The sequence below is a fragment of the Sorex fumeus genome, unplaced genomic scaffold, assembly GCF_029834395.1.
Source record: "Sorex fumeus unplaced genomic scaffold, SorFum_2.1 ptg000044l, whole genome shotgun sequence".
NCBI classification, from domain to species: domain Eukaryota; kingdom Metazoa; phylum Chordata; class Mammalia; order Eulipotyphla; family Soricidae; genus Sorex; species Sorex fumeus.
The window spans coordinates 62562212-62588177 of NW_026606101.1; the positions used below are offsets into that span (position 1 = coordinate 62562212).

The following is a 25966-nucleotide window of genomic DNA, read 5'->3' on the forward strand; positions in this document are numbered from 1 at the left end:
AAACATTTGAGCAGCCCCGTGCAAAGCTCTTCATGGTGAGAAACATAGGCCTATTAGCAACAGCCAGAATTGACTTACTAGTAACCTGAGTGAGCCAAGTTAGAAGAGCCTCCTTAATCCCCATTAGACCTCAGAGATGGCTGCAGCCCAGGAGACATACTTTAATTTTTGTTTTTTAAATTTTACAGCATTATTGAATAAATTTAACATGCAACATCGTTTTTACAGTATATGGTGTGTTACTTGGATAATTTAGATATTATAATCTGATTGTAGTTGTAGCAATTTTAGTCACGCCACATCATTATAATACCATTGTAGGTATTACACTGTATATTAATACAATTGGATTTATTTTCTACTTGTTACAGGTCTATACTTTTAAATACCTTCCATCTTTTTTGTTTTGGAGCCACATCCAGAGGTGCTCCAGGTTTACTGCTCTCTACTTGCTCAGGGATCACGTGTGTGTGTGTGTGTGTGTGTGTGTGTGTGTGTGTGTGTGAAGTTGGGAGGGAATCAAACTAGGATGGCCCATGGAAAATAAATATCTTCACCCCTGTACTAACTCTCCAGCTCCTAAATAACTTAATTTTCATCTTTGCCCCCTCAGCTTGATTCTAATCTCTACATCCCAAACCAGACCCATTCTGGTAAGGTCCTGTTGAATTCCTGACCCACAGTAACTGCAAGATAATCTTTACTACTGTTTAAATTGCTAAACTCCTAAATTTTAAGCGATTAAGTCACTAAGCTTTCAGGAATTTGCTATGCTGCTCTAGATAGTTAATACAAAAGGGATGGAAAGTAGGAGTGAAGATGCCTCAGATCTGACTGGTTCCTGTGGCTTGAGAAAAACTCCTACTTCACACCTGCTTTTGGATACTTCAGGCAACAATACAGGACTAGAGAATGACCAAAAGAAAGAACACCAAGGGGATCAGAAAGAGTACAGAGCGCAAGGGGCTCTCTTTCTGATTCTTTCTGATTCCTGTGACTAGCTCTCCTGCATGCCATATGGTTCCCAGAGCACAGCCTGGAGGAATTCCTGAGTGCAGGATCAGGAGGAGGAACCCTGAGTATTGTCCATCCTGGATGGCTCCAAAACAAACAAAAAGAAAAGGGGGAAAAGGAAAAAAGAAAGGACATCATGTGCTCTATATTTTTCTTCCTTTTCCTCTTCCTGCATCTGTTTTTAGGAGGGGACTTGGATAATACAAGAACTCAAACATTTTGGCTTTTGAGCCTGTGGTGGGCCCTTGAAAAGCTGCATCGGTGTCTATCCTTTCATAATTAGATTATGGGTCCTTGAGAATGAGGATTTGGATTTTATTTCCAGCTCCTTGTTTGTGGGAGTAAAAAATTAATGATATCAAGGGGGAAGGGCAAACTTCCTCCCTTCCTCCCCAGAATTTTGTTTTTCGTTTGTTTGTTTTTGGGACATAGCCAGCGGTGCTCAGGGTCACTCCTGGCCCGCCCCAGGGTGGGGTGCCAAACCATGGTCAGCAGGCCGCCAGGCAGCGTGCAGTGCTAGCGTGCTGGGCTGTACTATATCTCCACCCCACCTCACCCCGCCCCTCCTCAGAATTCGGAAGAGATTACATTCTTAAAACGATTCCTTAAGAAGAACCATTCTGGGGCTGGAGCAATAGCATAGTTGGTAGGGCGTTTGCCTTGCACACTGTGGACCTGGGTTTGATCCCCAGCATCCCATATGGTCCCCTGAGCACCGCCAGGGGTGATTCCTGAGTGCAGAACCGAGAGTAACCCCTGTGCATCGCCAGGTGTGACCCAAAAAGCAAAAAAAAAAAAAAAAAAGAAACCATTCCATTCACAGTTCATCAAGGAAGTCTTAAAGTCATGGATGCCACCATATTCTCTCTCTCTCTCTCTCTCTCTCTCTCTCTCTCTCTCTCTCTCTCTCTCTCTTTCTCCATCCTCTCTAATTGCTTTTGGGAACTTTCACTTTCCATCCCATTGCTAGTATGAAACTGTTGCTCAAGCTGGACTGATCCGTATCAATAGACCAGTCCTGTTGTCCCAGTTCTCTGGAGCTAGATTTAATTCGGGGCTGCGGACTCGGATCAGCCCATCTCGCCTTAGGCAAGTTGTTCAACTCTGGGTGTCAGTTTCTTTGAAACTGAAAGTGCATGGAGCTTAGCTCTCCAGCCCTCCGATTCCAGGGTGCATTCAGAGTTCGCCCTGCTCTGTGGTTACACCGCACTAGGGCCCGGGACTTCCCTTTCATTGGCTCGGGGGGACACCGCCTCGGTGAAAGGCTGTCGGGTTTGCAGGGAAGAACCTTCCAGGTGCGAGAGAGATGGACGCTAATCCGCGTTTCCAGTTCTGTCTCTAACTCTGGGTGACCTTGGGCCAGCTCTGTTCCCTGCACCTCCGAGCTGGGAGGTCCCGAAGAGCTCCAAGACCCGGGCGCCGGGTGCTTTTGTTCGGCGGTGGCGGGCGGCTGGCTCAGCTGCCAGCAGAGGTGAAACGCCCAGGCGACCCGTCCCGTGCCCAGGTGCAGTCGAAACTCCGAACCGGAGTTGCGAGCCGAGGGCGGTCCCACCAGCCAGGAGGAGGCTACAGGTGAGTTCTTAAAGGGGCCAGTGCAGTCTGGCTGATCCCGGGGACCCGGGACTCGGGACGAGGACCGGGGGGCGAAGGGGTGTTGGTGGGAGATGAATGCACGCACCGATGAGTGAGGGAAGGACGGGACGACCCGTTCTTTGCCTTTGAAAGACAACTCGGCGGGCAACTAGTCCCTTGGACGAAAAGAAGCCCTGTCCTGGGACCCGCAAACTCTTACGCATTCGCAACTGTCCCTATTTCCCGTGACCTGCAAACGCTCCTCCAAACCGAACTTTGACTTTGGGGCGAAGAGCAACTTAAAACCGAACAAAAGTCAGCGGTAGGGGGAAGAGTGCGGCGAAGGCACCCCCGGCCCCAACTCCTCCCTATCCCCCCACCCAGGCTCCGCCCTCCCCCGCCCCCTAATGTGGGTGGCGCCGCCGGCTCCACCCCGAGACCGCTTTTTCCCGAGTGGGGGGATCCACCCCCGGGGGCGCCGGGGATTGTCTCCTGCGGTGGAGCTGAAGTCAGCGCGCGCGTAGTAAGCTCGAAGGGCGTCTCGAGGCGCGTGCCTGGGGGTGTGGCGGAGGGGAGGTCCTCCCGGCTCTCCGCGGGCCCCTCGCCCCCGGCTGGGCCCTGGCGCCGCGGCGGGACGCGCCGCTGGGCTGGGAGCGAGGGAGAGGCGGCCGGAGCCGGGGCCACCGCGGGCCACCTGTAGCGTCTGTCAACTCCCGGGTCCCGGCAGCCCCGGGCGTCGCGGCGCCGCGCGGCCGGCGCGCCCCCTCGGGCCGGCGCCCCCGCCCCCTGCCGGCCCCCGGCCCCCGCCCGGCGCGTCTCCCCCTGCCAACCCGAGGTAGCAGCCCCGAGAGCCCGGGGCTCGGCGCGAGCCGCCTCCTCACTTCCCATTGGCCGAGCGCGCCGGGAGGGCGGTCACGTGGGGCCGCGGCAGGCCAGCTCGGGGGCCGCCATCTTGGCGGAAAGTTTGGGGGCCGAGCGGCTGGGGGCGCGGAGGGAGGCGAGGTCCCGGGGGTGGGGCGCGCCGTGAGCCCCGGGCGAGCGGGCGAGCGCGGCGGGGCGAGCGCGGCGGCGGGCGTGCGGCCGCGGCCGGGGAGCGCCTGCTGCGCCCGGGCTTCCCTCCGCCGGCTCGGCGCCCCGAGCCCCGGGCGGGGCGGGGGGCGGGGGGCGACGTGGAGCGCGGGCCCCGGGGAGCCGCCCCGAGCCGGCCCCGAGGGCAGCCCCGCGCCGGCCGCGCGCCGCCAGCGGCCGGGCGGCGCCGCAGGTGTGGGGGCCGGCGGCGGCGCGTGTGCATGTGGGGCGCGGCGCCCGGAGCGGCCGCTGCCCCGTCCGGCCGCTGCCCGAGTCGCCCCGAGGGAGGCGCGCGCGGGGAGGGGGCCCGGGGCGGCCGGGCGGGCCGGGCCCGCGGGTCCTCCCGGAGCGCCCCGCCGCCGCCGCCGCCGCCGCCGCGGGCTCAGTAGGGGCCAAGGGTCGGAGCGCCTCGGCACTCGCGAGCAGCAGGTGAGGAGTCCGCACGCCTCTGCCCGGGGCGCGGGGTGCCCCGCCGGGCCGCGTCCCGCCCGTCGCGGCAGGGGACAGCGCTGGGGGACAGTCTTGGAAGCAGCTTCCCCTCACCCCCCTCTTCTCCCTTTTCCTTTCTTGCTCTGCGGGAGCGCCCACCCCGGAGGTGAACGTTTGCTCACTTGACACTTTGCTGGAAGGTGGGGGGCGGGGGTGTTAAGGCTCTTGCTTGGACTTGGTGGAAACTTTGCCCGGTGGGTGGTTTTTTGTTGTTTGTTTTGTTTTTTTTTTTCTTCCTCGAGTCGGGCTGGGAGTTTGTTGGAGTTAAAATCCGGAGGGGTGTTTACGAGTATTGGGCTGGGGGTGGGCGGGAGGGGATGCTGGTGTGTCGCTACTACTCTGCTCATTGCCTTACACCTTCCCTTTTCTGATTTATTTGTTGTTGTTCCTTTTCTTAAGGTGTATGTCCTCTTCCTCCTCCTGGAGAAAAATGCCTGTCCGGAAGCAAGGTGAGGATTTTTTCGGAACTCTCTTCCTGGGTGGGTGTCCCTGGGTTTTTCTTGGGTGCCTTTGTTGGTCGCTGTTTTTGTTGTCGTTTTTCACAAATGTTCACGGAAACTTTTGGGAGGAAACTTAGCCGGACTTAGTCTGATCCCGTAGGGAGTCTTAAGCCTCCTGTCGTCCAGAGTTGGAAACACCTAAATGTTAAACTTTATCCCCTCCTCTCTCCTGTGACTTAAAGGCATTATCGACCCCTCTGAAATGTCTTTTTAAAGAAACTGATTCGGTGTTCTACTATGTCACTTTGTCATACTTACTAGATACTATTTTGTGAGCAAAGGGGGCATACTGGCCAAGAACAGGTATTTTGTAACACTTAAGGTATGGATTGTAATAACAACTTGTAGGTAATTTGCTTTTGCCTATCAGATCAGCTGAATCTAGCTAAAACTGAATCAGATGATCTTTCATTGTGGTAGACTACCAGTACACATTATTACAAAACCACTCACATTCCTCCTTTTCTACTGGTGTGTCTGTGTGTGCGTGTGTGTGTATTTAAATTTGGGGTGATCATCCTAGCAAATATATGTAATAAAGGTAGTAATAATATGTATTATTATTACTGGGGATTTGGAGAACTGTTAAGATGTCTTGAATCATTTGCTGTTTGGTGTGTAATACTTCATAGTACGTTTTTAATTTTAATCAGATTATTTTTCTTCCTAGATACTCAGAGAGCATTGCTCCTCTTGGAGGAATATCGTTCGAAGCTAAGCCAAACTGAAGACAGACAACTCAGAAGTTCCATAGAACGGGTTATTAACATATTTCAGAGCAACCTCTTTCAGGCTTTAATAGGTGGGAATTAAACCTAATACATGACCATTACTGTTGTCTTCATGTTCCTCTGAACTTACTGTAAACTTACGAGTCATATAAATGACCCCTATCAGGAATTCAGTGACTTGAACATCCGTTGAGTTGTACTTTTTTTTTTTGGTAGTTTAGTCTAGCTCCCTTTCAAAAAAGGGTCACAAAAGAACTTGGTGATTATTTCCTGGGTGTTTGTAACAAAGTTTCACTTTGTAACATTAACTCTCAGGTGGGAGATGTTGCAAAATGTTTCAAAACCCAAGAGGGAATGACTAACTTATTAGCTTGTTTGGTAATTGATTAGAAAGTTTCTTGAATTCCTGAAAAAAATATTTAAAGAGCTCTGCTATGTTTAAGAGCAGCAATACCCTTACTCGGAGTCTAATTTCACATTCTTGGAGTGAGAAGTTTTGACCTGGGAAATGGGTCTTGTCTTATCTTTACAGACAAAACATAGTTATTTTTTAACTATAACCCAAATTTGAGGTGGTGCATTATGTTTTTTTCCTTTCTTTTTTGGGGGGCCACACCCGGCAGTACTGTGAGATTACACCTGGCTCTGGGGCCAGGAATCACTGCTGAGGACTCGGCACCATTATGGGGTGCCACAAATCAAACAGGTCAGCTGCGTGCGAGGCAAGACTTACCTGCTATATTATCTCTGGGCCCAAGTGGTGTATTATTTGAAAGGAGCACTGGACAAGCAGTTAATTAACCTGAATTCTGTACCTGACACTGCCATTATGGGAGACAGGAGTTATTTGACCTTTTCTAGATTATTGTAGCAATTACAATATGAGTGCAATATAAATAACAGTGGTTTAAAGCTTTTGTGGGGGTAGAGGGGGTTGATTTTTGGGCCACATCTGGCAGATTTCATATTTTTTATACAACTAATACATATGCTTAATATAATAATTTAAAAAGTCACTCTCTTCCAGGTGCTTTGAAAAGTACCCATACCGCTAAACTTAGAAAATGTGACACTTCCAATTCTAATATTTTTTTTATTAACTAAAATAAGACATGTTCACTGTATTACATTTCCCTTCCAAGCAGTTATGACCTTAGATCTATAGATAAAATAATTTTTTAATGTTTTGGAAGTTTGTCTTCAAGTGAGTTTGTCCTTTTAAGAGACTGGTAAATTGATATTCTATCCAGATTTGTTTCAGAATTGAATGCGATTTTAAAATATATATATATGTCTACATAATTTTAAAAAATTAACATTATTATAAACTTTAAACACAAGTAGGACAGCTTAAAAAATAGAACAGTATAAGGACCTGCTATATACTTGGCACCATCTTAAATTATTGACATTTTGCTTCTTTTTGGGCAAGTTGAAGGACAGTTTTTACATTTGAATATCTGAGCTTTGAGGTTTAAGCTCCAAGTAGATAACCAAATTGGAGTCCTCTGGGAAAAAGAAGCAGCAAAAAGGGAAGAGAAAATAATTTTTATTATTACATTTTCTAGATTAGTAGTAAGTTTAGAATAATTAGTGGAGTCACCTCAGAAAAAATAGTATGACTGGTTTCTTCTTATTTATATTTAGAGATAAATAGATTTAGTCCTTGTTTGTGGGTTTGTGATTTAAAATTAAAGGACTAGTAGGTAACAGATAGAATCATAGGATTTCTCTATATATTAGAGGTAGATTTACTTATTTATTTTGGGTGTTTCGGGGTTTTTTTGGCCACACTCAGCTGTGCTCAGGGTTTATCCTCCTGGCTCTGGGCTCAGGGATCACTCCTGGTGGTGCTCAGAAGAACATGTGGGATGCCAGTGGTTGATCCTGAGTGGGACATTTACAAGACTAACTCCTTACATGCTATACTGTTAGATTCATGAAGAAGAAAACAAAACATTTTGCCTTGCCTGTTTTGAATGTCTCCTTACACATTTTTGAATTCTGATAGTTTTCAATTTTTATAGTTGTACACCTTATTTTTCCTGTATGGTTTCATTGGTAGTGAATTTGTTTTGACATTTAGATTCGCTTAAGTTAAGCAGTATCAGATTTTGGTATAAGAAGTATAATTAAAAAAATTTGGAATTTTAAAGTGGGTTTTGTGTATTTCTGTACTGTAATTGAACAAATTGTTGGCTCTACTAATAAGGAGTATGTTCTCTTCTGCTTGCTAAAAATGGAATAATTTGTGAATCTTTATTTTCTCCGTCTTCGAAAGATCTTCAGGTCGGTCAATAAGATTTTGTTTGTCATCTTTATATCGTACTTTCAGTTGGTTAATCACTGTAAGCTAACTTAGGGTTCGTTGTGTTAATACTGTCAACCAAAACCTCATGGATTGACTCTTTCTTTTAAGAAGGAGGCACTCTGTCCTCAGAGCTCATACCTATGGGTTCAAGACATGGGTGTTGATTACATGAGTTATTTGAAAATCATTTGGTACATAGAGTCTGATTATCTGAGTTTAGAAATCATTTCCGTAGACTTCAGGGAATTACCTTGCTACTGCTTTGTGGACTTACAGTCTACATTGATTATGGTTTATTTGGAACTAGTAGTACATATGGATTATTTTCCTGCCTTTCACATGTAGCTTTTGGGGACTCGAGAGGTTTTGGTTTGTGTATATGATTCCACGCCCCTCACCCCACCCCTGACTTCTCTTGCTTTGGAGGTTATTAAACTTTCTGGTACTTTGGGGCTTTGTAAAGGAACAAGCATACACCCTTATTGTTACGTCTGTTCTCAGGACCAATTTTAAAACATTTTACTCTCAGATTTTGGGGTGCATTGTACATATTATTTTATTTGCTATGTGGTATGTGAAGTAATGGTGACTCTTGATATCTGCAGTTGAGTGAAATCTGGCAGTTAGTGGACTAGATCTGATCCTTGGCGGTTTCCTTAAATGCTAGGTTGAATATTTGAAAATTACTGGAAACCGGAAGGTTTTTATTAGCTGTTGAGTTTCACTGGTTAGCTTGTTTCTTTTGAGCTGAATATTTAAAGTTATTTATAGAATGAAAAACAACCATGTGCTATATGGATGTGTTTTAAATTTATTCCCCAAATATCTGGTGATTTTTATATAAATGGAAGAAAAAGTCTGTCTAATTTTAACTGCTTAGACGAGAACAACTTGGAAACTAGTGTATTTGATTTTGTATTCTCACTTTATTTACTCAAGTTTGAAAATGTTGTGGCTAGACTGGAGGTTGTTTGATTGCACTCAGAACCCAGGTGTTTATTCAGGATTCAGGCCCATCATGGTTTCAGGTCACTTCCAATTCAGATGTGTCTGGAATCCAAGATGACCATTGGTATAGTCCTCAGAGATTTTATACCGTTCTAGATCCCTGAGGTTACAGGGGGTCAGCTGCTTTTCCTGTGCACAGTGTATAAACCTGAGCTTAAGATCAGATTGGTTTGAGGCTAGAGTAAATTGATTCATGTAATTTGTATATTTTTCTGCAGTAAATAACAAGCTTATTTAAAAGCACTTTTTAGATCTCTAGATATTTCAGAATGAAGGTGGATTTTGTAATAACACTTCGTTCATTTCTGAGATTTTTTAAACTCCTAGTTCATTTGTTGCTAGTCTGTTAACTAATAGTTTTACTAGTGCTTGTTGGTAAAGGGCATTTAAATTTGTAGAAATTGGGTTTTGAAGGTAACACTCCTATGTTTAATTGTAAAAAAACCCACAAATTTGGGCTAGAGAGATAGTACAGCAAGAAGGGTGCTTGCCTTACATGTGACCCACCTGGGTTTGATCCCAGCACCACTTACCGTCCCACAAGTCCCGCAGGAGTGAGCACTGAGCACTGCTGGATGTGCTTCAAAAACCAAAATAGTGGGGCGAGGGACGGGATGAGGGGAAAGCCACATTTATCACCTTAACATTTTTGTCAGTTCAGTAGTGTACTATGCATGTGCGTATTACTGCAAAAATGGTTCAGAACTTTTTATCTTGTGAAATGGAAACTGTAATTTGTTAAATGATAAATTTGAATTTTTTTCTCCTCTCCTCCATGCCTCCTTCTGGCAGCTATCGTTTTTCTTTATGATATTGATTGAGTATCTAAACAAATGGACTGATACAGTATTTGTCAGTTTTGTGACTGGATTAATTTGCTTAGCATGGTGTTCTCAAAGTTCGTTCATGTTAGAGCAAGAGTTGGGATTTCTTTCGTTTTAAAAACTGAATAATAATCTATTATGGTTTATGCTACATTTTTATTTAGCATTTAGCATTAATTGTTTCCATTTATTATTGTGCATAGTGCTATGAATCTAAGTGTGCTAATATTTACTCTTTGAGATCCAGCTTTCATTTCTTTTGGATACTTGTCCAGATGTGGAATTGTGGCTTCATAGCACTGTAGCGCTGTAGCACTGTCCTCCCGTTGTTCATCGATTTGCTCGAGTGGGCACCATTGTGAGACTTGTTGTTACTGTTTTTGACATATTGAATACGTCATGGGGAGCTTGTGGGATCATATGGTAATTAATTTCACTATTATTGAGGAATGACCATACTAGTTTCCATAGTGTTGATGTCATTTTTATAATACTATCAACAGTGCACAGATTCTAATCTTCAATAACATTTTTTCCCCTCTCTCCCTCTGTCTTCTCTCTCTTTTCTTTTCCTCTCTATTTCCCCACACCCAGTTGTGCTCAGAGCTTACTCCTAATCCTTTGCTCAGGCATCACTCCTGGTAGTGCTCAGGGGACCATATGCAGTGCTGGGGATCAAACTGGATCGAGGGTGGGACTCGACCAAATGCAAGGCAAGGAAGTGTCTTTTGTGCTGTACTGGCTCTCTGGCCCAGCACTTTAACTTTTTGTTTCTTTTGATAGTGGCCTTCTAATGGATGTGATAGTATAATTCATTTTTAAGTCCATGTAAATTATAATGACTAACTTATTGAGCACTTTCAATTTGTAAGTTTAAACACCTCTTTAGGCATTGGAATCCTATGATCTGTGAGGTGATTATGCTGTTTTATAGATTAGAAAATTGAGGCACAGAGAGGCTAACGTAACATTAAATTTAGAGCCAGAAATTGAAGTTAACTAATCTGATTTCAGAGCCCTCTCCTCACTTTCAACCATTTCTTTGCTCTTTATCAGAAATTGGATATCTTACTGTGATAAAGAACACAGAGTATTAGACATATTTAATCATTGTTGATCTCTAGGGTCAGTGATGCTTTTAAAAAACAGCTTTTTTGTGTGCAGAATATTTGCATATATGTGTGCATGGACAGGGGGTGGGATAGGGATTGGATACTTGAAGGAGAATGTTCTAAAGGATGGAATGATGTATGTCATGATGGAATCTCTTACTTTGAAGAGTAATCAGGGTATGGGTATATCTAACTATAATGGTGAAGTCAAAATTCCATAAGACATTTGCTTGTTATTGCTCCCAATGATGTGACATTTTAGTACGTAGCTAACCTAACCTGGTGTGTGAACTTCCATGCAGGTGCAGTTTTGTGAGCGCAGTTTTTTCACAGGCACTAGATCAGATTAATGGCTTCACATTTATGGAGTTGGAGGAAAGTTTTTTCACGTGGTAATTTTAGTTGAATTAAGTTGGTAACAGATTTGCTTAGTGCTGTGTTGTAGCTGTGCTTGGATTATGTTTAATCTGGTTAAATTTTCTTTAGAATGCTGTAATCACAGAGCTGTAAACACATTTAAAATGTTTCTTCTAATCTGAGTGATTTAATCTGTGTAGTGTCAATTTTCTGCAGTCTATACTGGATAGAGATTGCATTCAGTTGCCATCTTTCTTTAATCTGGGCTCATTTCTACAGCCTTTCATTTTTTTTTAACTTATTTTTTTTATTAGTGAAACACCATGAGGTACAGTTGTTGACTTACAAATTTTTGTGCTTGGGTTTCAGTTATACAGTGATCGAATACCCATCCCTCCACCAGTGCCCATTCTCCACCACCACTAATCCCAGTATCCCTCCCACCCCCCATCCCCCCCATCCCACCCAACCTCTGTGGCAAGGCATTTCCTTTTGTTCTCTCTCTCCTTTTGGGTGCTGTGGTTTGCAGAAGAGGCATTGAGTGGCAATCATGTTTGGTCTATAGTCTACTCTCAGCACACATCTCCCATCCTGGATGGATCCTCCCAACATCCTTTATTTGGTGCTCCCTTCTCGATCTGAGCTGCCTTTTCCCCTAGCATGTGTGGCTGGTCTCCAAGCCATGGAGTAAACCTCCTGGTACTTATCTCGCTATTCTTGGGTGTTAGTCTCCTATTTTGTTACTTTTATGTTCCCTAGATGAATACAATCTTTCTACGTCTGTCCCTCTCTTTCTCCACAGCCTTTCTTTTTTTTCTTCTGGCTTTAATATTTTTGAAGAATCTCCTCTTTTAATACAGTATTTCTCATTTGGGATTTGTATGATGTTTGCTTGTCATGAGATGCAGGATGTATGTATGTATGTATGTATCTATCTATATATGCTTTTTGGGATCACACCCGGTGATGATCAGGGGTTATTTCTGGCTCTGCACTCAGAAATTACTCCTGGCAGTGCTCGGGGTACCATATGGGATGCTGGAGACTAGATCCAAGTCGCTACCTGCTGTACTGTCACTCTAGCCTCCAGAGGCAGAAGTTTATGTCCTTCTTTGGTGACAGGAATTTTGCTCACCCTAGTAAGGTGTTGTCTGATGACCATATATAGTTTTTGTCTTTTTTTCTTCTATCTTAAAATTTGTATGTTTGTGAGAGGGGTGAAGACTATATATAGATTTAGTATCCATTGGCGAAGCCAAATCAGATTTTACAGTGGCCACAGAAATGTTTTATAAAAGCAGCAGAGTTCTCCATTTTCCAATTAACTTTTGGCATCTTGTAACTAAGACCCGTTCTTTAGTTTTTTTAGTGGTAGTTTATTACCATTTAGAATTATTTTGGAGCTCAGATTACCTATTATATAGAGGGAGCCCTCTCAAGCTTGCTCTTAAGGCTTTATGACATTCCCCCAGTATTTTTTTAGCACTTTTCTTTTTGGCATAACAGAGTGTTCCAGGTTCATTTTGTATATAGGTTTCCTGTACTCAGCCAATTCTAGTTGCTGCTCAAGTTCCTTTGCTAAGTATCTTCTAAAGAATATGCATGTGAATACTCTGAGAATATTTGTCAAACAGTATTTAACGTGTTGAAAAAACTTATCTGGGGGCACTGGACTTATTTGGGGGCACTGGCTTGACATTCGTGAAACAAATAATACATACTTCAAAGTTTTACATATTTTCTCTTTGGATATCAGAATGACTATGCATTGTTTTATGAGGAAACTGAATCCATGTGTGTTTAGTATTTGACTATTACAGTATAATTTGTAAAAAAAATTTGCTTTCATTCAACTGTTAGAAATTTTTCCTTCTGGCAGAATTATATTTCCATGTTTTTCAAATTCTAGTTGCCTTCTCTCTAAGCCTCCAAAATGGAATTTGCTGTATAACTTTACCATGCTGAACAATCATCTAATACCAGATAATTGTAATTTATAAATAAAATTTTCACAACAAAATTAACTACTTCTATAGGCTGAGTATCCTAGACTGTTACTCTTTTTATATATATGTTCACTTTGATTTTTGTAAAACAAACTCTCCACATAAGTAAACCATTTATAGAATTGTATCCTGTGTGGTAACTGATACTTACAAATAATATGTAAGATGAAAAATCATATCAGATAAAAGCTGTCTTTGAAAATTCTCCTAGTGTTGAACACTTATCTTTCATAAAGTACAATACAATAGTTTCTTTTCTCTAGTGGAGAGAAAGCATTTTTTCATTTGAGCAGCAGATGAAGTAGTTGAGTTGTGTTTTAGTGACTGCTGGTACTAAAAAGACAGTATTTTAAGGTCATCGTCATCACAATAACATAATAGAGATATAATATAAGAGGTATTGAAAATAGAAATCACTTGAGGGAATAATCCCCATTTTGCTGATTTCCAGCAGTCAGTTACTATGTCAGCTGATAAGACTTGGCCTCTTGGGCCCAAGCAATAGCACAGCGGGTAGGGCGTTTGCCTTGCATGTGGCAGACCCAGGTTCAATCCCCGGCATCCCATATGGTCCCCCCAAGCACACCAGGAGTAATTCCTGAGTGCAAAGCCAGGAGTAACCCCTGAGCATTGCTAGGTGTGACCCAAAGAGGAAAAAAAAAAACTTGGCCTCTCTTTCGGCAGAGGGGAGATGCAGTTGAATTTGCTAAAGTATATGGAGTATAATCATTCTTTACCTTTCACTTTTTATCCTCCAAAAATTGCTATTGGATGTTTTTCCATTATGTAATTTTTAAGTGACTGGGTAGTATTGGTTTAGTTTATTAATGACTTCCTAGGAATGTAAATAATGTTTTGAATTGCAAACAATAAGGTGCTTGAACATGCCTCCTTGTTTTATATCCTTTATCATATAACCTTTGTACTGATTCCTAGAAATAAGGCATTTGGACAGGGGATGTGTGCTTTAGGGTAGGGTGCTACCAGGCAGTGCTCAGGTGGGCTGGGGGTCCTCTCAGGGGGTGCCGAAATGCTGAACCTCACCAGGACCTATACCCCGAGATTCTTGGGATGGGGGCCATGTGCTGCTGGGGATCAAACGAGGCATGCACCCTAACCTTGGACTGTCTCCCTGCTTTGGATGTGCATTTTTATCTTATCTTTTGGGTGGTGTCCCCAGCTGTTGCCCAGGCTCCAACTCAGGCCCTAACCCGTGCAAGGTATGCACTTGAGCTGTCTCACAACCTTGGAGGTGTGCTTTAAGAAGGCTTTAAATACGATCTGTTAGATTGTCCACTGAAATGTGTTAACATTAATCTTATTTTTTTAGGCAACATGAAAGAATGACAAAACAGTATTATCAGTCTTTTTAATATTTTCAGCTCTTATAAGAAGGATATACTTTTATTTTGATATTTCATTGTATACTTCTTTTATTAGAGCAATGTACCTCACCAGAGAGGTAGTACAGCCTGAGGTGCTTCCCTTGTGTGCAACCATCTTAGGTTTTACACCAGCACCTCACGGTAACCCAAGAACTTCTTCCCACCCACCCCAAAGAAGAAATTTACAGAATACAGAGATATGAGAAGATTTTTTTTTATATCGCTGCTTATTTAAAATGTTTTTGTGAATTCTCTGTTTATGCCATTTTAATCTCCAGTTACTTTTTTTATCCAGTGAGATAAACTATGCTTTTAGTAATATTAACATGTAAGTTGCAAATTAGTTTGCCTGTCATTTTTAAACTTTGATTTAAAAAAAAATTATACATGACTGTTACATGTTTATAAACATATAAACATACTTTTATATGTTCTCTGTCCTTGGTATAATGCTTAGAAAGGCTTTCCTAGACCTGATTATTAAGGCATTTACCTAAATTCAAATTATTTCATTGATTTTTTAAAAAGCATGTCCTTAGGTTTGAAGTATTGTTTGGAAAGTATTTTAAATAAATGACATTATTTAAAATATATATTTGTTATTATATTCTAGCATTAATACATTCTGATAAATATACATTAAAAATTAATAGACTACTTTTCTGGCAGTAGGTTTACAGAAAATTAGAAGGAACGGAATTCCATTACCTTTACTGTAGTCCTCTTCACAATTTTCCTATTAATATGTTAATTTGGTATATTTGTTATAGTTGACAAGGCATTTCTAATAAGTTGTTAACTAAAATCCTTAGTTTACAGTAGGGTCACTTTATGTGGTAAGTTTGACGTGCACATTTATTGCTTTGTTACATGTGTCTGCCATGGCTCTGTTCTACAGAATGTTTTCACTGCTCTAAGACCTGCCTCTGGTCCACCTGTCATCCCTCCTCATTCCTCCCAGTCCCTAGTGACCACTGGTCTTTTTACTCTCTTTAATTTTACCATTTCTAGAATCACAAATATGTAGTGTTGTTAGATTGGCTGACTTGGTAATATATATGTAAGAATTATTTTCCATTTTTCATGACTCGATGGCTTTATTTTATTTTTTAAAGAAAAGTTTCCCAAGTGGTGCACAAGAGTCCTGGGAAGTCCTTCCCAGTGATTCTCTGACAACTGGGCCAGAGGTTCAGTATGAAGATCTGAGGCCATATAGTGCCGGGGATTTCCCAGTTCAGCTTGGTGGTGCTCTGGAGCATTCAGGCTGTACCCATTGATGCCCGAGGGACCAGATGGTGTCAGGATCAAACCCAGGGTTAGCTGCGTGCAAGACGTGCGCCTAAAATCCCGTAATCTCTCTCTACCCCCCTTTCCAAAACCGTCTGTGCATGAGTATGTGCGTGTTATGGAGGGAGAAGTACGTATGCCTGGCACTGCTCAGGGGCTCTCCTGCTACTCCTGATTCTGTACTTCCAGGTCGGTCCTGCCTGTTCTCAGGTGATGTTTGTTTGGGGGGCACACCTGCCAGTTCAGAGCTTTTTCCTGGCTCTACCCAGGAATCACTAATGGGGGTGCTTGAGGGACCATATGTAGTGCTAGGGATCAAATGCATGCAAGCCAAGCACTTTAACTACTGGACTACTATTTCTCTGCCCAGCTCATATCTTAAAAATAAATTTTTGAATTCTAAAATATTTAGAGTGTTTTTTTTTTTTTAGGATTCACTCGTGGTGTTTTACATTCTGTTGGTTTAGACAAGTATGTAATGACATATCTCAACCATTAGCGTATGCATACTACCTTCATCTAAAGATACTATTTGGTCTATTATATTCATCTCTCCTGCTCTGATTCATCTTCCAAAAACAGATTTGTTAAAAAAATTTTATTGATAACCTTTTCAAATTGCCTCTCGCTTAAGTGGTATGCATTTAAGAGTCTCGCAAAATCTTGGGAGTTTTTTGTATTGGAGTTACACTTGAGTGGTGCCCACTGGCCACTTCTGGCTCTTTGCTCTTGGTGATGCTCCGAGGACCGTGTGCATCTCTCTGTCCCCTCTCCGAGTCCTTTTTATAACTCAGTGACTTTTTTTCACCCCAAAGTGCCAAAAACTATTCCATCATTTTTCAGTACCACATTATTTATTTTTTGTTTGTATTAGTGTATTTAGTTGTTAAAAGACAACTTGCTTGTTTTCAAGTTTAATATGGATAATGCTGCTATGAATATCTATGTGTTGGATTTTGTGTGCACCTAAACTTGTGAGTCATCTGGGTAAATGAATATTAAAGTGTAAATTAAGAATTATATGATAGGAGCATGCTTAATTAAAAAAATTTAGTTTGGGAGACCTTCCAGTTGGTTCTCAAGGGGTCTGGGGGCCTCTACTGCTGATTTGCAGGGCTGAATAGTTCAATATGAGGCCCTGAGGTGTCAGGGACCACTAGGGCCCTACCTGACAGTGCCTTATGGCCATTTGGTACTGAGGATCAAATCAGGTTTGGGTACATGCAAGACACATTAACTCCTGTATTAACTCCTGTACTATATCCCTGGGCTGGAGCAATAATACAGCTGGTAGGGTGTTTGCCTTGCATGAGACCGACCGGGTTTGATTCCTCCATCCCTCTCAGAGAGCCTGGCAAGCTACCGAGAGTATCTCGCCCGCACAGCAAAGCCTGGCAAGCTCCCCGTGATATATTCGATATTCCAAACACAGTAACAACAAGTCTCATAGTGGAGATGTTACTGGGCCTGCTCGAGCAAATCGATGAACAACGGGAGGACAGGGAGGACAGTACTACAGTGCTACAGGGGTTCAGTATTTCAGTTACTCTAATAGGCCTATGGCATTGTAGCACTGTCCTCCCATTGTTAGCGATTTGATCAAGTGGGCACCAGTAACGTCTCACAACAAATTGTGAGACTTGTTGTTACTCTTCTTTGGCATAATGAATACCTCACGGGGAGTTTACCAGGCTTTGCCGTGCAGGCGAGATATACTCTCGGTAGCTTGCTGGGCTCTCCGAGAGGGGCGGAGGAATTGAACCCAGGTCGGCCATGTGCAAGGCAAAAAATGCCTTACCCACTTCTATAGCTCCAGCCCTAATAGGTCTATAGTACTGTCTTATTTTAATGTACGTTTCCTTGATGACATGTGAAACATCTTTTCATATGCTTCCTTGCCATCTCTGTCTTTTTGCCAGGGTGTCTTTTAAGAACTTTGCCTAATATTTTTTCAGCTCATACCTACGATGTGGTGCTGAGAGTTGTGGTTGGCAGAGCTGCTGTACCATGCTCTGTACATATGGCCAGCACCAGAGTGAATTCAGCTTCATGCTTGCAAAGAAGGAGATGCTGAAACTTCCCCAAGCATAGTCACATGATCTTTTAAATTATTTGGTGCTAATCTAAATGTATGGTGTCTTTTTACAGTTTTGTCATAACTTTGATATTTATAAATCTTCAAATTACAGGGTATCTAAATGTAAAAGTAAAGTAAAAGTAAAGGCCCTCCCGTTGATCATCGATTTCCTCGAGCGGACCCAGTAACGTCTCCATTGGAGACATTGTTGTTACTGTGTTTGGCATATCGAATATGTCATGGGGAGCTTGCCAGGCTCTGCTGTGCAGGCGAGATACTCTCAGTAGCTTGCCGGGCTCTCCGAGAGGGGCGGAGGAATCGAACTCGGGTCGGCCATGTTGGCTGCGTGCAAGGCAAATGCCCTACCGCTGTGCTATCGCTCCTATTTGCTTATACTTTCTTGGGTTAGCAGGGCAGTTAAGTCTATATAAAGGTTTTATATTTGCACCTTGGATACTGTTGCTACAAAGGTACAAAATACCAATAAGACTGATTTCTGCCAAATGTACAATAATGGTATCACCTATCTGTTAGGAACAGACAATTAAATGGTGCTGTCTGTTAAGAATCTTTTCTGTTTCGTTGTGTATTTCATATTATTTTCAATCCTTATAATAATTCACAGGCATTAAAGGCGAGTATCAGAAATTAAGTAACTTGCCCAAATATGTAGCTACTTGATGATGGAGCAGGGATTAAACCCAGCACTTATGGACTGGAGAGATAGTACAGCAGGTAGAGAGATTGCCTTGCATGTGACTGACCGAGATTTGATCCCTGGCACCCCACATAGTCCCCTTAGTCCTACCAAGAGTAATCTTTAAGTGCAGGGCCAGGAGTAAGCCGTGAGACCTGCTAGATGTGGCCCCCAAAGCAAAATAAACAGATAAACTCAGGAGTTATTTTGAATTATAAAAAAGCCTTTGATTTTTACACTTTGTGGTACAGATTTCTAATATGATTGTGACATAAAATGAGTAAGTATTGTTTATGTTGTATAAATTGTTTTTGCTAATTTTGTTATTTTAGCAGTGCATAGTTTAATATAGCACTGTCCTCCCATTGTTCATCGAGTTGTTCGAGCGGGCCCAGTAACGTCTCCATTGTGAGACTTGTTGTTACTGTGTTTGGCGTATTGAATACGTCACGGGGAGCTTGCCAGGCTCTGCCGTGCGGGCGAGATACTCTCGGTCGCTTGCCGGGCTCTCCGAGAGGGGCGGAGGAATCAAACCCTGGTCGGCCAGGTCGGCCGCATGCAAGGCAAATGCTCTTTTTTTTCTTTCCTTCTAGATATTCAAGAATTTTATGAAGTGACCTTACTGGATAATCCAAAATGTGTAGATCGTGCGAAGCAGTCTGACCCAGTGCAGCCTGTGAACACCTGGGAGATCGCGAGCCTTCCCAGCACTACTGTGACTTCCCAAACACTGCCAAGCAGCCTTAGTCCCAGCACAGAGGTAAGACCACACGTTTTGAAAGCCGCATCTTTGTGATCAGTGTATGGGAGCTATTCCAGGAATTTAATCTATTTAAACTCTTAAATGCAAATATAACTGTGATGGAGTAAAGGAGATGGCATTAAGACGACTTTGGGGCCTGCTCTTCAAGCCCATCTTCTCACTTGAACACTTATCTCACTCACTTATCTGTGTGCTTTGTTGCTTGCTTATTTTCGCTCTGGAGAAGCGTATGTTCTCTCTTGAACATACATTTCTCCTCCTCCTCCTCTTTCATCTTCCTAAGTTTCACTCAATAAAAACTACCTTGAAAAAAATCTATAAAGAAAAATGCTTTTGAAAGTTCAGAATCTGCTGTCCTATCTTAAAATGTGTCTGGTTTACTGTTTGAATTATTTGCTTTAGACTCTTAAAAAAGTACTTTGTGTAATGAGATTCCATCTGTCGTAATTAGATGGAAAAATGTATTTTGAAAAGGTTTTATTCTGCTATATTCTTTCCAAAAAACAAAATGTAGTTTTGCATTCACAGGCAGTGTAGTTGCTGTATTTATCCTAAGAGTTCTGTGTTTATGAATTAGAAAGGATTGCATGATTAAAGCTTAACTGGATACTGATCAGTAAGTCCAAAGTTTGATATTGGAAAGGTTTGGGCATAAGACCTCTTAACATCCAATTTGTGTTTCTCTTTAACAACATTTTTTGTCTCTCTTTAATGATTTTAGTGTTTTTATCTTTGTTTTTCTCTTTTATTACTAACTTTTACCACTTTCTCTTGGGTCATTCCTATTCCCTTTCATTGTTATTCATTCTAAACTTAGTCTATTTGAAGTGGATTTTTAAAATATTAATTATACAGTTTCCATTTACTGTGGTTCTAGGTTAAACAGTTTACTAGGTTTGAGGTATATGCAGAATACAGTATACATAAAAATGCACATACCATGTATATCATGATCACGATCATCCTGTTGTTCGTCGATTGCCTCGAGCAGGCCCCAGTAGCGTCTCCTTCGTCCTAGCCCTGAGATTTTTAAAAAATGTCATATTCAAGGCTCTTTCAGGGTTAGGAGAGTGAGACCCATCATTGTTACTGGTATTTGGCATATTGGGTGTGCCACAGGGAGTTTGCTGTGTAGGCAGGTTACATTCGGTAGCCTGCCAGTTTGTCCAAAGTAAGAATGAGATAATAAGATGTCATGCATATAGCTTGATGAATTACTACATTGTGAATATACTGGGTCAGGAAAAGGAGTAATTGCTATTGGGTTCTGGAATTAGATACCTTGGTTGATTACTGAATATACTTTTAAAATATACCAAAACTTATGCTTTCAGGGAGTTTTATGTTTTGCACATTATACCTCACTTTAATAAATGGAACTATAACACTATCCAAGAATTATCCTTTGTACCTTTTTCTGTTCATTACTTACTTTCTCAAAGGTGCATCCTAATTTCTGACACCATAAGTTAGCCTTGCTTCCTAAAAATACTTATTAGCAGACTTATAAAGATACTTTTATCTCTAGCTTATATTTTCTTAATTGACAAATTTAGTCCATGGTGGTGATTTGTTCATTATTAAAGTTGTGTGTACTATTTTTGTTGTATGATATACCATAGCATATTGATCCACTTTACTATTGATGACTATTTGGGTTATTTCCAGTTTGGGGTTTGTGCTGCTTTGAATGTTTTTTTAAATGGTTTTTTTACATTCTAATAAGTTTTGCAGCAAAATGCACTGTAGCACTGTGCTGCTGTTGTTCATCGATTTGCTCGAGCGGGCACCAGTAACGTCTCAATTGTGAAAATTGTTGTTACTGTTTTTCGCATTTTGAATACGTCACAGGTAGCTTGCCAGGCTTTGCCATGAGGGCGGGATACTCTCGGTAGCTTGCCAGGCAAATTATATATATTTAAAAAATTCCCATGTTGTGCAGAATTGTACAATAAAAGCTCTAGAACTTAGGATAAATTGGGATTAGTGACTGAGTACACTCAAAATTTAGTGAGCTTCATACACACAAAATAAAAGGCCAACACAGTTTTACACATTAAATGTTAAAGGAATAATTCCGAAATACTACATTAAGTATGTCCTGTTACATGGGAAAATGTAAATGTTTGCTTTTGGAATCTGTGTCAGAGTTTCAACTAATGAAGTACTGGCAGGGAGGGGCAGTTACCTGAAACTGGGTGAAAAGTTGTGTGGAAAAGTGTGACCTAACATAAGCAGTCAACAAAATATTGAAGTCTGTGCATTAATGTGTATTCCTAGATGACTCATTTCTTTTTTTTTTTTTTTTTTCTTTTTTTTTATTTATTTATTTATTTATTTATTTATTTATTGAATCACTGTGGGAAAGGTTACAAAGCTTTCAGGTTTATGTCTCAGTCATGCAAATATCAAACACATTTCCCTTTACCAATACTTATTTTTTCCCATGAAGAACCCCAATAAAACCCCACCCCCCACCCCTCCCCGTCCCTGTGAGGCAGATGAATTCTAGTTAACACTCTATCCGCTTTGATTAGATTGTTTCAATAAAAGATTCACCACTATTATTTAGAGTTTACCCCCCCCCCATGACTCATTTCTTTTGGCTGCAATTTTCTGTCTTTACCAAGTGTTTCTCATTGACAAAGTTGAGAATAAGCAAACTTAAACTTTGCATTATGTCCATCCATAATGTCCCATAGGAATGGGAACCACATTTGAAACAAGCGTGTGCTAGTGTGAGCTGCTCTGCGTATTTGCCAACCTTTATCACTGTCTGTTTTCAAAAGTTTACCATTGTATTGGTAGCTTGTGTTGTCATGTTTGAATGTTAATAAGATTAACGATTGATAGTTAAATTTTCGTGTCTATTCATAATCATTTTTGCCAGGTATACTGCATTTAAGGAAAGAGAAAAATTTTGGGTTTTTTTTTCAGCTTCTAATGGGCAGCAGTTCTCTTGCACTTCCCAGTTGTGCATTGATAGAAAGTCTTGAGGCATCATATTCTGTAGGACTAATATGTTAAAGTGAATGCAATACAGTTTCCTTTAAAAGTATTCATATCTTCCATAGGAATTTTATTTTTAAGTCGTGCAGTTTTAAGAGTCACATTTATATAATAACTTTCGATGTCATAGGAACATGGATTCTTGCTCTAGGCTGTTTCCATAATTGAGGAAAGCCAGATTTTTTTTCTTTAGTATTTGGAGTTGAGAGTCCCAGGTAAAATTAAGCAAACTTTGGTTTGGGGATGTAACTACCCAAGTTCACATTATTGAAACACTGTGATTAGAACTGAAAACTTGAGACTTCAAGGAACACATTTCTTTAATAACTTCCTTGGTAGCTGCATTTGTTACCTAGACAATTGAAAATATAGTAAAGTCAATAAAAGAAGGAAGGAAGGAATTGATTTTACGAAACATCCGAAAAATTTGAAAAAATAATTGTAGAAACTTTCAACACATGAACAAATTTCTTTATGCAACTACATCCACTGAAATTCTTCTGTGCCTCTATCTAGTATTTTTAAAATTCCGCAAGTAGGGAACCAAAGAGATAGAACAAAGGTTAAGATTCTTCATCTAGCATGCAGCCATGGCCGAGGTTCTGGGTTTGAAATCCAGCACCTCATTTGATCCCCTTCGCACAGAGTCAGCTGTGATTCAAAAATACAAAACAGAAGCAACAAGCCTCGCAGGTAGTCATATTTAAAGCTGTTGTATTATTTTTAGCGTATGTAACTTTGTTTTCCTGCAAATACTCATTCTGCTCTAGCCATCTTTCCACATCAGTCTAGCTTATTGTTCTTACTTGTTGCCTGACATGCCTCTGTCACTGTTTATCTTCTTCGTTAGGCACTTGGCCTGGAAGTAATATTTACAGTTTCAAACTAGAGTGAACCAGAGTGACAGATAATTGGATTTGTGCTCATAGGAAAAGCTCAAACATTTTATTCCAAAATTGTTTTCTGATGTTAACACTAGACAGACTTAACATGTGATCCTTTTCAGAGAATAGGAAGCTTTTAAATTTAGCTTTTAAAATTTTAAATATAAAAAACACAAGATAAAACATTTAATTTTAATCGTTTAGCTTAATGTTCTGGCATTTTTCTGAAAGAAAACCAATTCACTATTGAAAGCTGTTCTTGATGGTAGCATTTCTAACGACTCAGCAAGTCTTTTGAAGATAGGTCAGTTCCAATTAAAGTTTCCATTTAAAGATTTTTAATTGTTTAATTATATCAAGAATTAGATGCATAGACTTTTGCTCCCTTATTTTTCTCTGAAATATGAAACTAAGTGCAGTTACATAAGCATAATTTCCGTACTAGAGTAAACTGTTATTTTGGCTTGCTTTAAGGAAGGATAAGAAGGAAAAGTTTCAAGTCTCACTTGTTGTATTTTTTTAAAAATGATCACTGGGGCACCAGAGCAATAGTAGAGTGGGGAGGCATTTGCCTTGCAAGCGGATGTCCCATATGGTAGCCTGAGCACTGCCAGGAGTGATTCCTGAGTGCAGGACCAGGAGTAACCCCTGAGCATCACCTGATGTCACCCAAAGAGACAAAACCCAAAACAACCCCCCCCAAAATTGTTTAGTTCTCTTTTCTCTGTATAAACATTTATAATGATGTGAACATCTGATGAAGTCTACTTTGAGGCTGTAGTAGAATATTTGTTACTCCTGATTCCTTGATTCGATGTTCTAGTTTGTGCCCTTCCTTTCCACTCTGCTCCTTCCTTCATCTCATCTGGTCCAGCACAGAAGCATCACAGTTGAGGTCTGTTTCCATCTTTTTTGCTGAGATGACTTTCTTCTGAATGGCTATAAAGTACTTAATATCTTTCTTATAACTTACTATTATTTTGTTCCCTTTTCGGGCCCTATTCTTTTTTTAATGAATATTTTGATTTTGGGGCAACACCTGGGGCTACTCCTGACTCAGTGCTCAGAGGTCTCTCCCAGTGGCGCTTAGGGGACCGTGTGGTGTCTTGGATTGTACTGGTGTCTCTGATGAGTGTGACTTACACTCCAGCTTATTGAGCTATCTCTCTGGCCCCTTTTGTCTTTTTTAAAATTATTATTTTGATCAACATACCTACAGAAAAATTACATGGTAGTACAGTAGACTTCTGTTTTGTCACATACCCACATCATACATGCATATCTGTAGATCTGCACATACATTCATATATACACACTGTACATATTACTTATATATTTATATATGCACTTTGTATATTGTCATAGATACACTTTCATATCTGTTTATGTTTGTTTACTTACTTGAAAACAAATGAAACATCATGGTCTTTCATCTGTACTGTCAGCATCTTCTGTCAACAAAGATATTTTCCTTAAAGTTAATTTTTTTTTTGGATGGGGGGTGGGCATAGGCTCAGGAACTACTCCTAGTTGTGTTCAGAGACCATAGAGGATGCCTGGGATTGATGCCTGGGAGCGAACAGGTCAGCTGTGTCTCTGTAATGCCTTTTATCAATCCATATGAAAATTGATGGTATGCTTGTTATTTTTGCTATCTATCATACAATTTCATATCCTACTACATCATTCTTTACTGTGAAATTTGTAAGATAGCTGGAAAAAAATTTTACAGTACAATTTCATGGCTCGTTAGAATTTTGAAATGCTGCTTTGAAAAACTGGTCCATATCTCATATTGGTGGTTGACACCTTTTCCTGTTTCCTTTATTAGCGTTCTCAGGAGTCTTGTTCTTGATGCTTAGTTTCTTGGCGAACTTAATCTGCTTTATCTTAGCAGATAAAGCTCTATGTCTTTATGAGATTGGGATATATGATCTCACTGAGACACCTCTCTTAATGCTCTCCCACCTCATTTATACTTCATTTACTTCATGTAATTCCAGTTGTGCTAGAAAAGTAAAATGGAAAAAAAAATGGACTAAGGCAAAACCTCATTGCCAAACGCCTCTTAATTAAAAAAAAATCTGAATGAAGATCAAAATTGGTAGAGGCGAATTGTTGGTTTGCTTAGGTGGCAACCCATGGCCGTGCCACCAGTCCTGGCACTTAATGAGTCACTGTTATGAAGGAGATGGCTGCAAGCGATTTTGAAGGCCGCTGTGCTATTATTTTACGTTTGCTGTAGCACGCTCTTATGTTTGTCTTAAGAGTCTTATCCCAGTGTTTTTAATGAGTTGTTAGTGCTAGAACTGAAGAACATACACCCAAACCAAGAACTTTGAAATGGAAGTGAAATAAAACGCATGAGAGTTGAAACAACTGCCATATTATGCCAAGCTGTTAATTTAGGAGAAAACTTGGCAAAATATTACACAGTTACTGAGAAAATAAAAAGTCTCTGTTAAAGCTTAAGTATGCCACAGTGGGTGTAATTTTATGTTCTGCAAGAAGGCATCTCCGATTAATCTTGAGTTAGAAATTTTGATTATATTTTATTTTCAGAAACTCATTTGGATAATTTTGACTATTCTGTCTCTGTGTCTATACTATTTTGAGTATTAAAGTATTGATGTGCTCTTTAAAAACACATCCTTTATGGGCATTGTTTAAAATGATACATACTGATTGCAGAAATTCCTCTCTTTATAGAAATAGTTTTCAATGATATAAAAGCCACTTTTCAAGTAATACAAGAGCTTCTCTCATTATCTTGATCTTTTCCTCTTTTAGAATTGTCCCCTCTCCGCATATTGTTTGTAACCTCTTTGTTCACTGTTCCCATCTTCTGTGTATTCTATGGAATGTATTAAAA

At 41.1% G+C, this 25966-nt stretch overlaps 1 protein-coding gene across 14 annotated transcripts in view; it reads left to right on the top strand.

Annotated features, from left to right (window-relative positions):
* Positions 1–3945: 3945 nt before the first annotated feature.
* Positions 3946–25966, top strand: part of DLG1 (discs large MAGUK scaffold protein 1) — a 208010-nt gene continuing 185989 nt past the window's right edge. For 5 of the 14 annotated variants that reach the window (XM_056121161.1, XM_056121164.1, XM_056121162.1 and 2 more), the window contains exons 1-4: positions 3947–4083; positions 4543–4592; positions 5314–5445; positions 19032–19198. In XM_056121161.1, coding sequence (XP_055977136.1) covers positions 4547–4592; positions 5314–5445; positions 19032–19198 — 345 coding nt within the window. In that variant the 5' untranslated portion in view covers positions 3947–4083; positions 4543–4546. Of the gene's footprint in view, positions 4084–4542; positions 4593–5313; positions 5446–19031; positions 19199–25966 lie in introns of all 14 variants that reach the window. The other 9 variants (XM_056121163.1, XM_056121167.1, XM_056121169.1 and 6 more) reach the window with 4 other exon arrangements.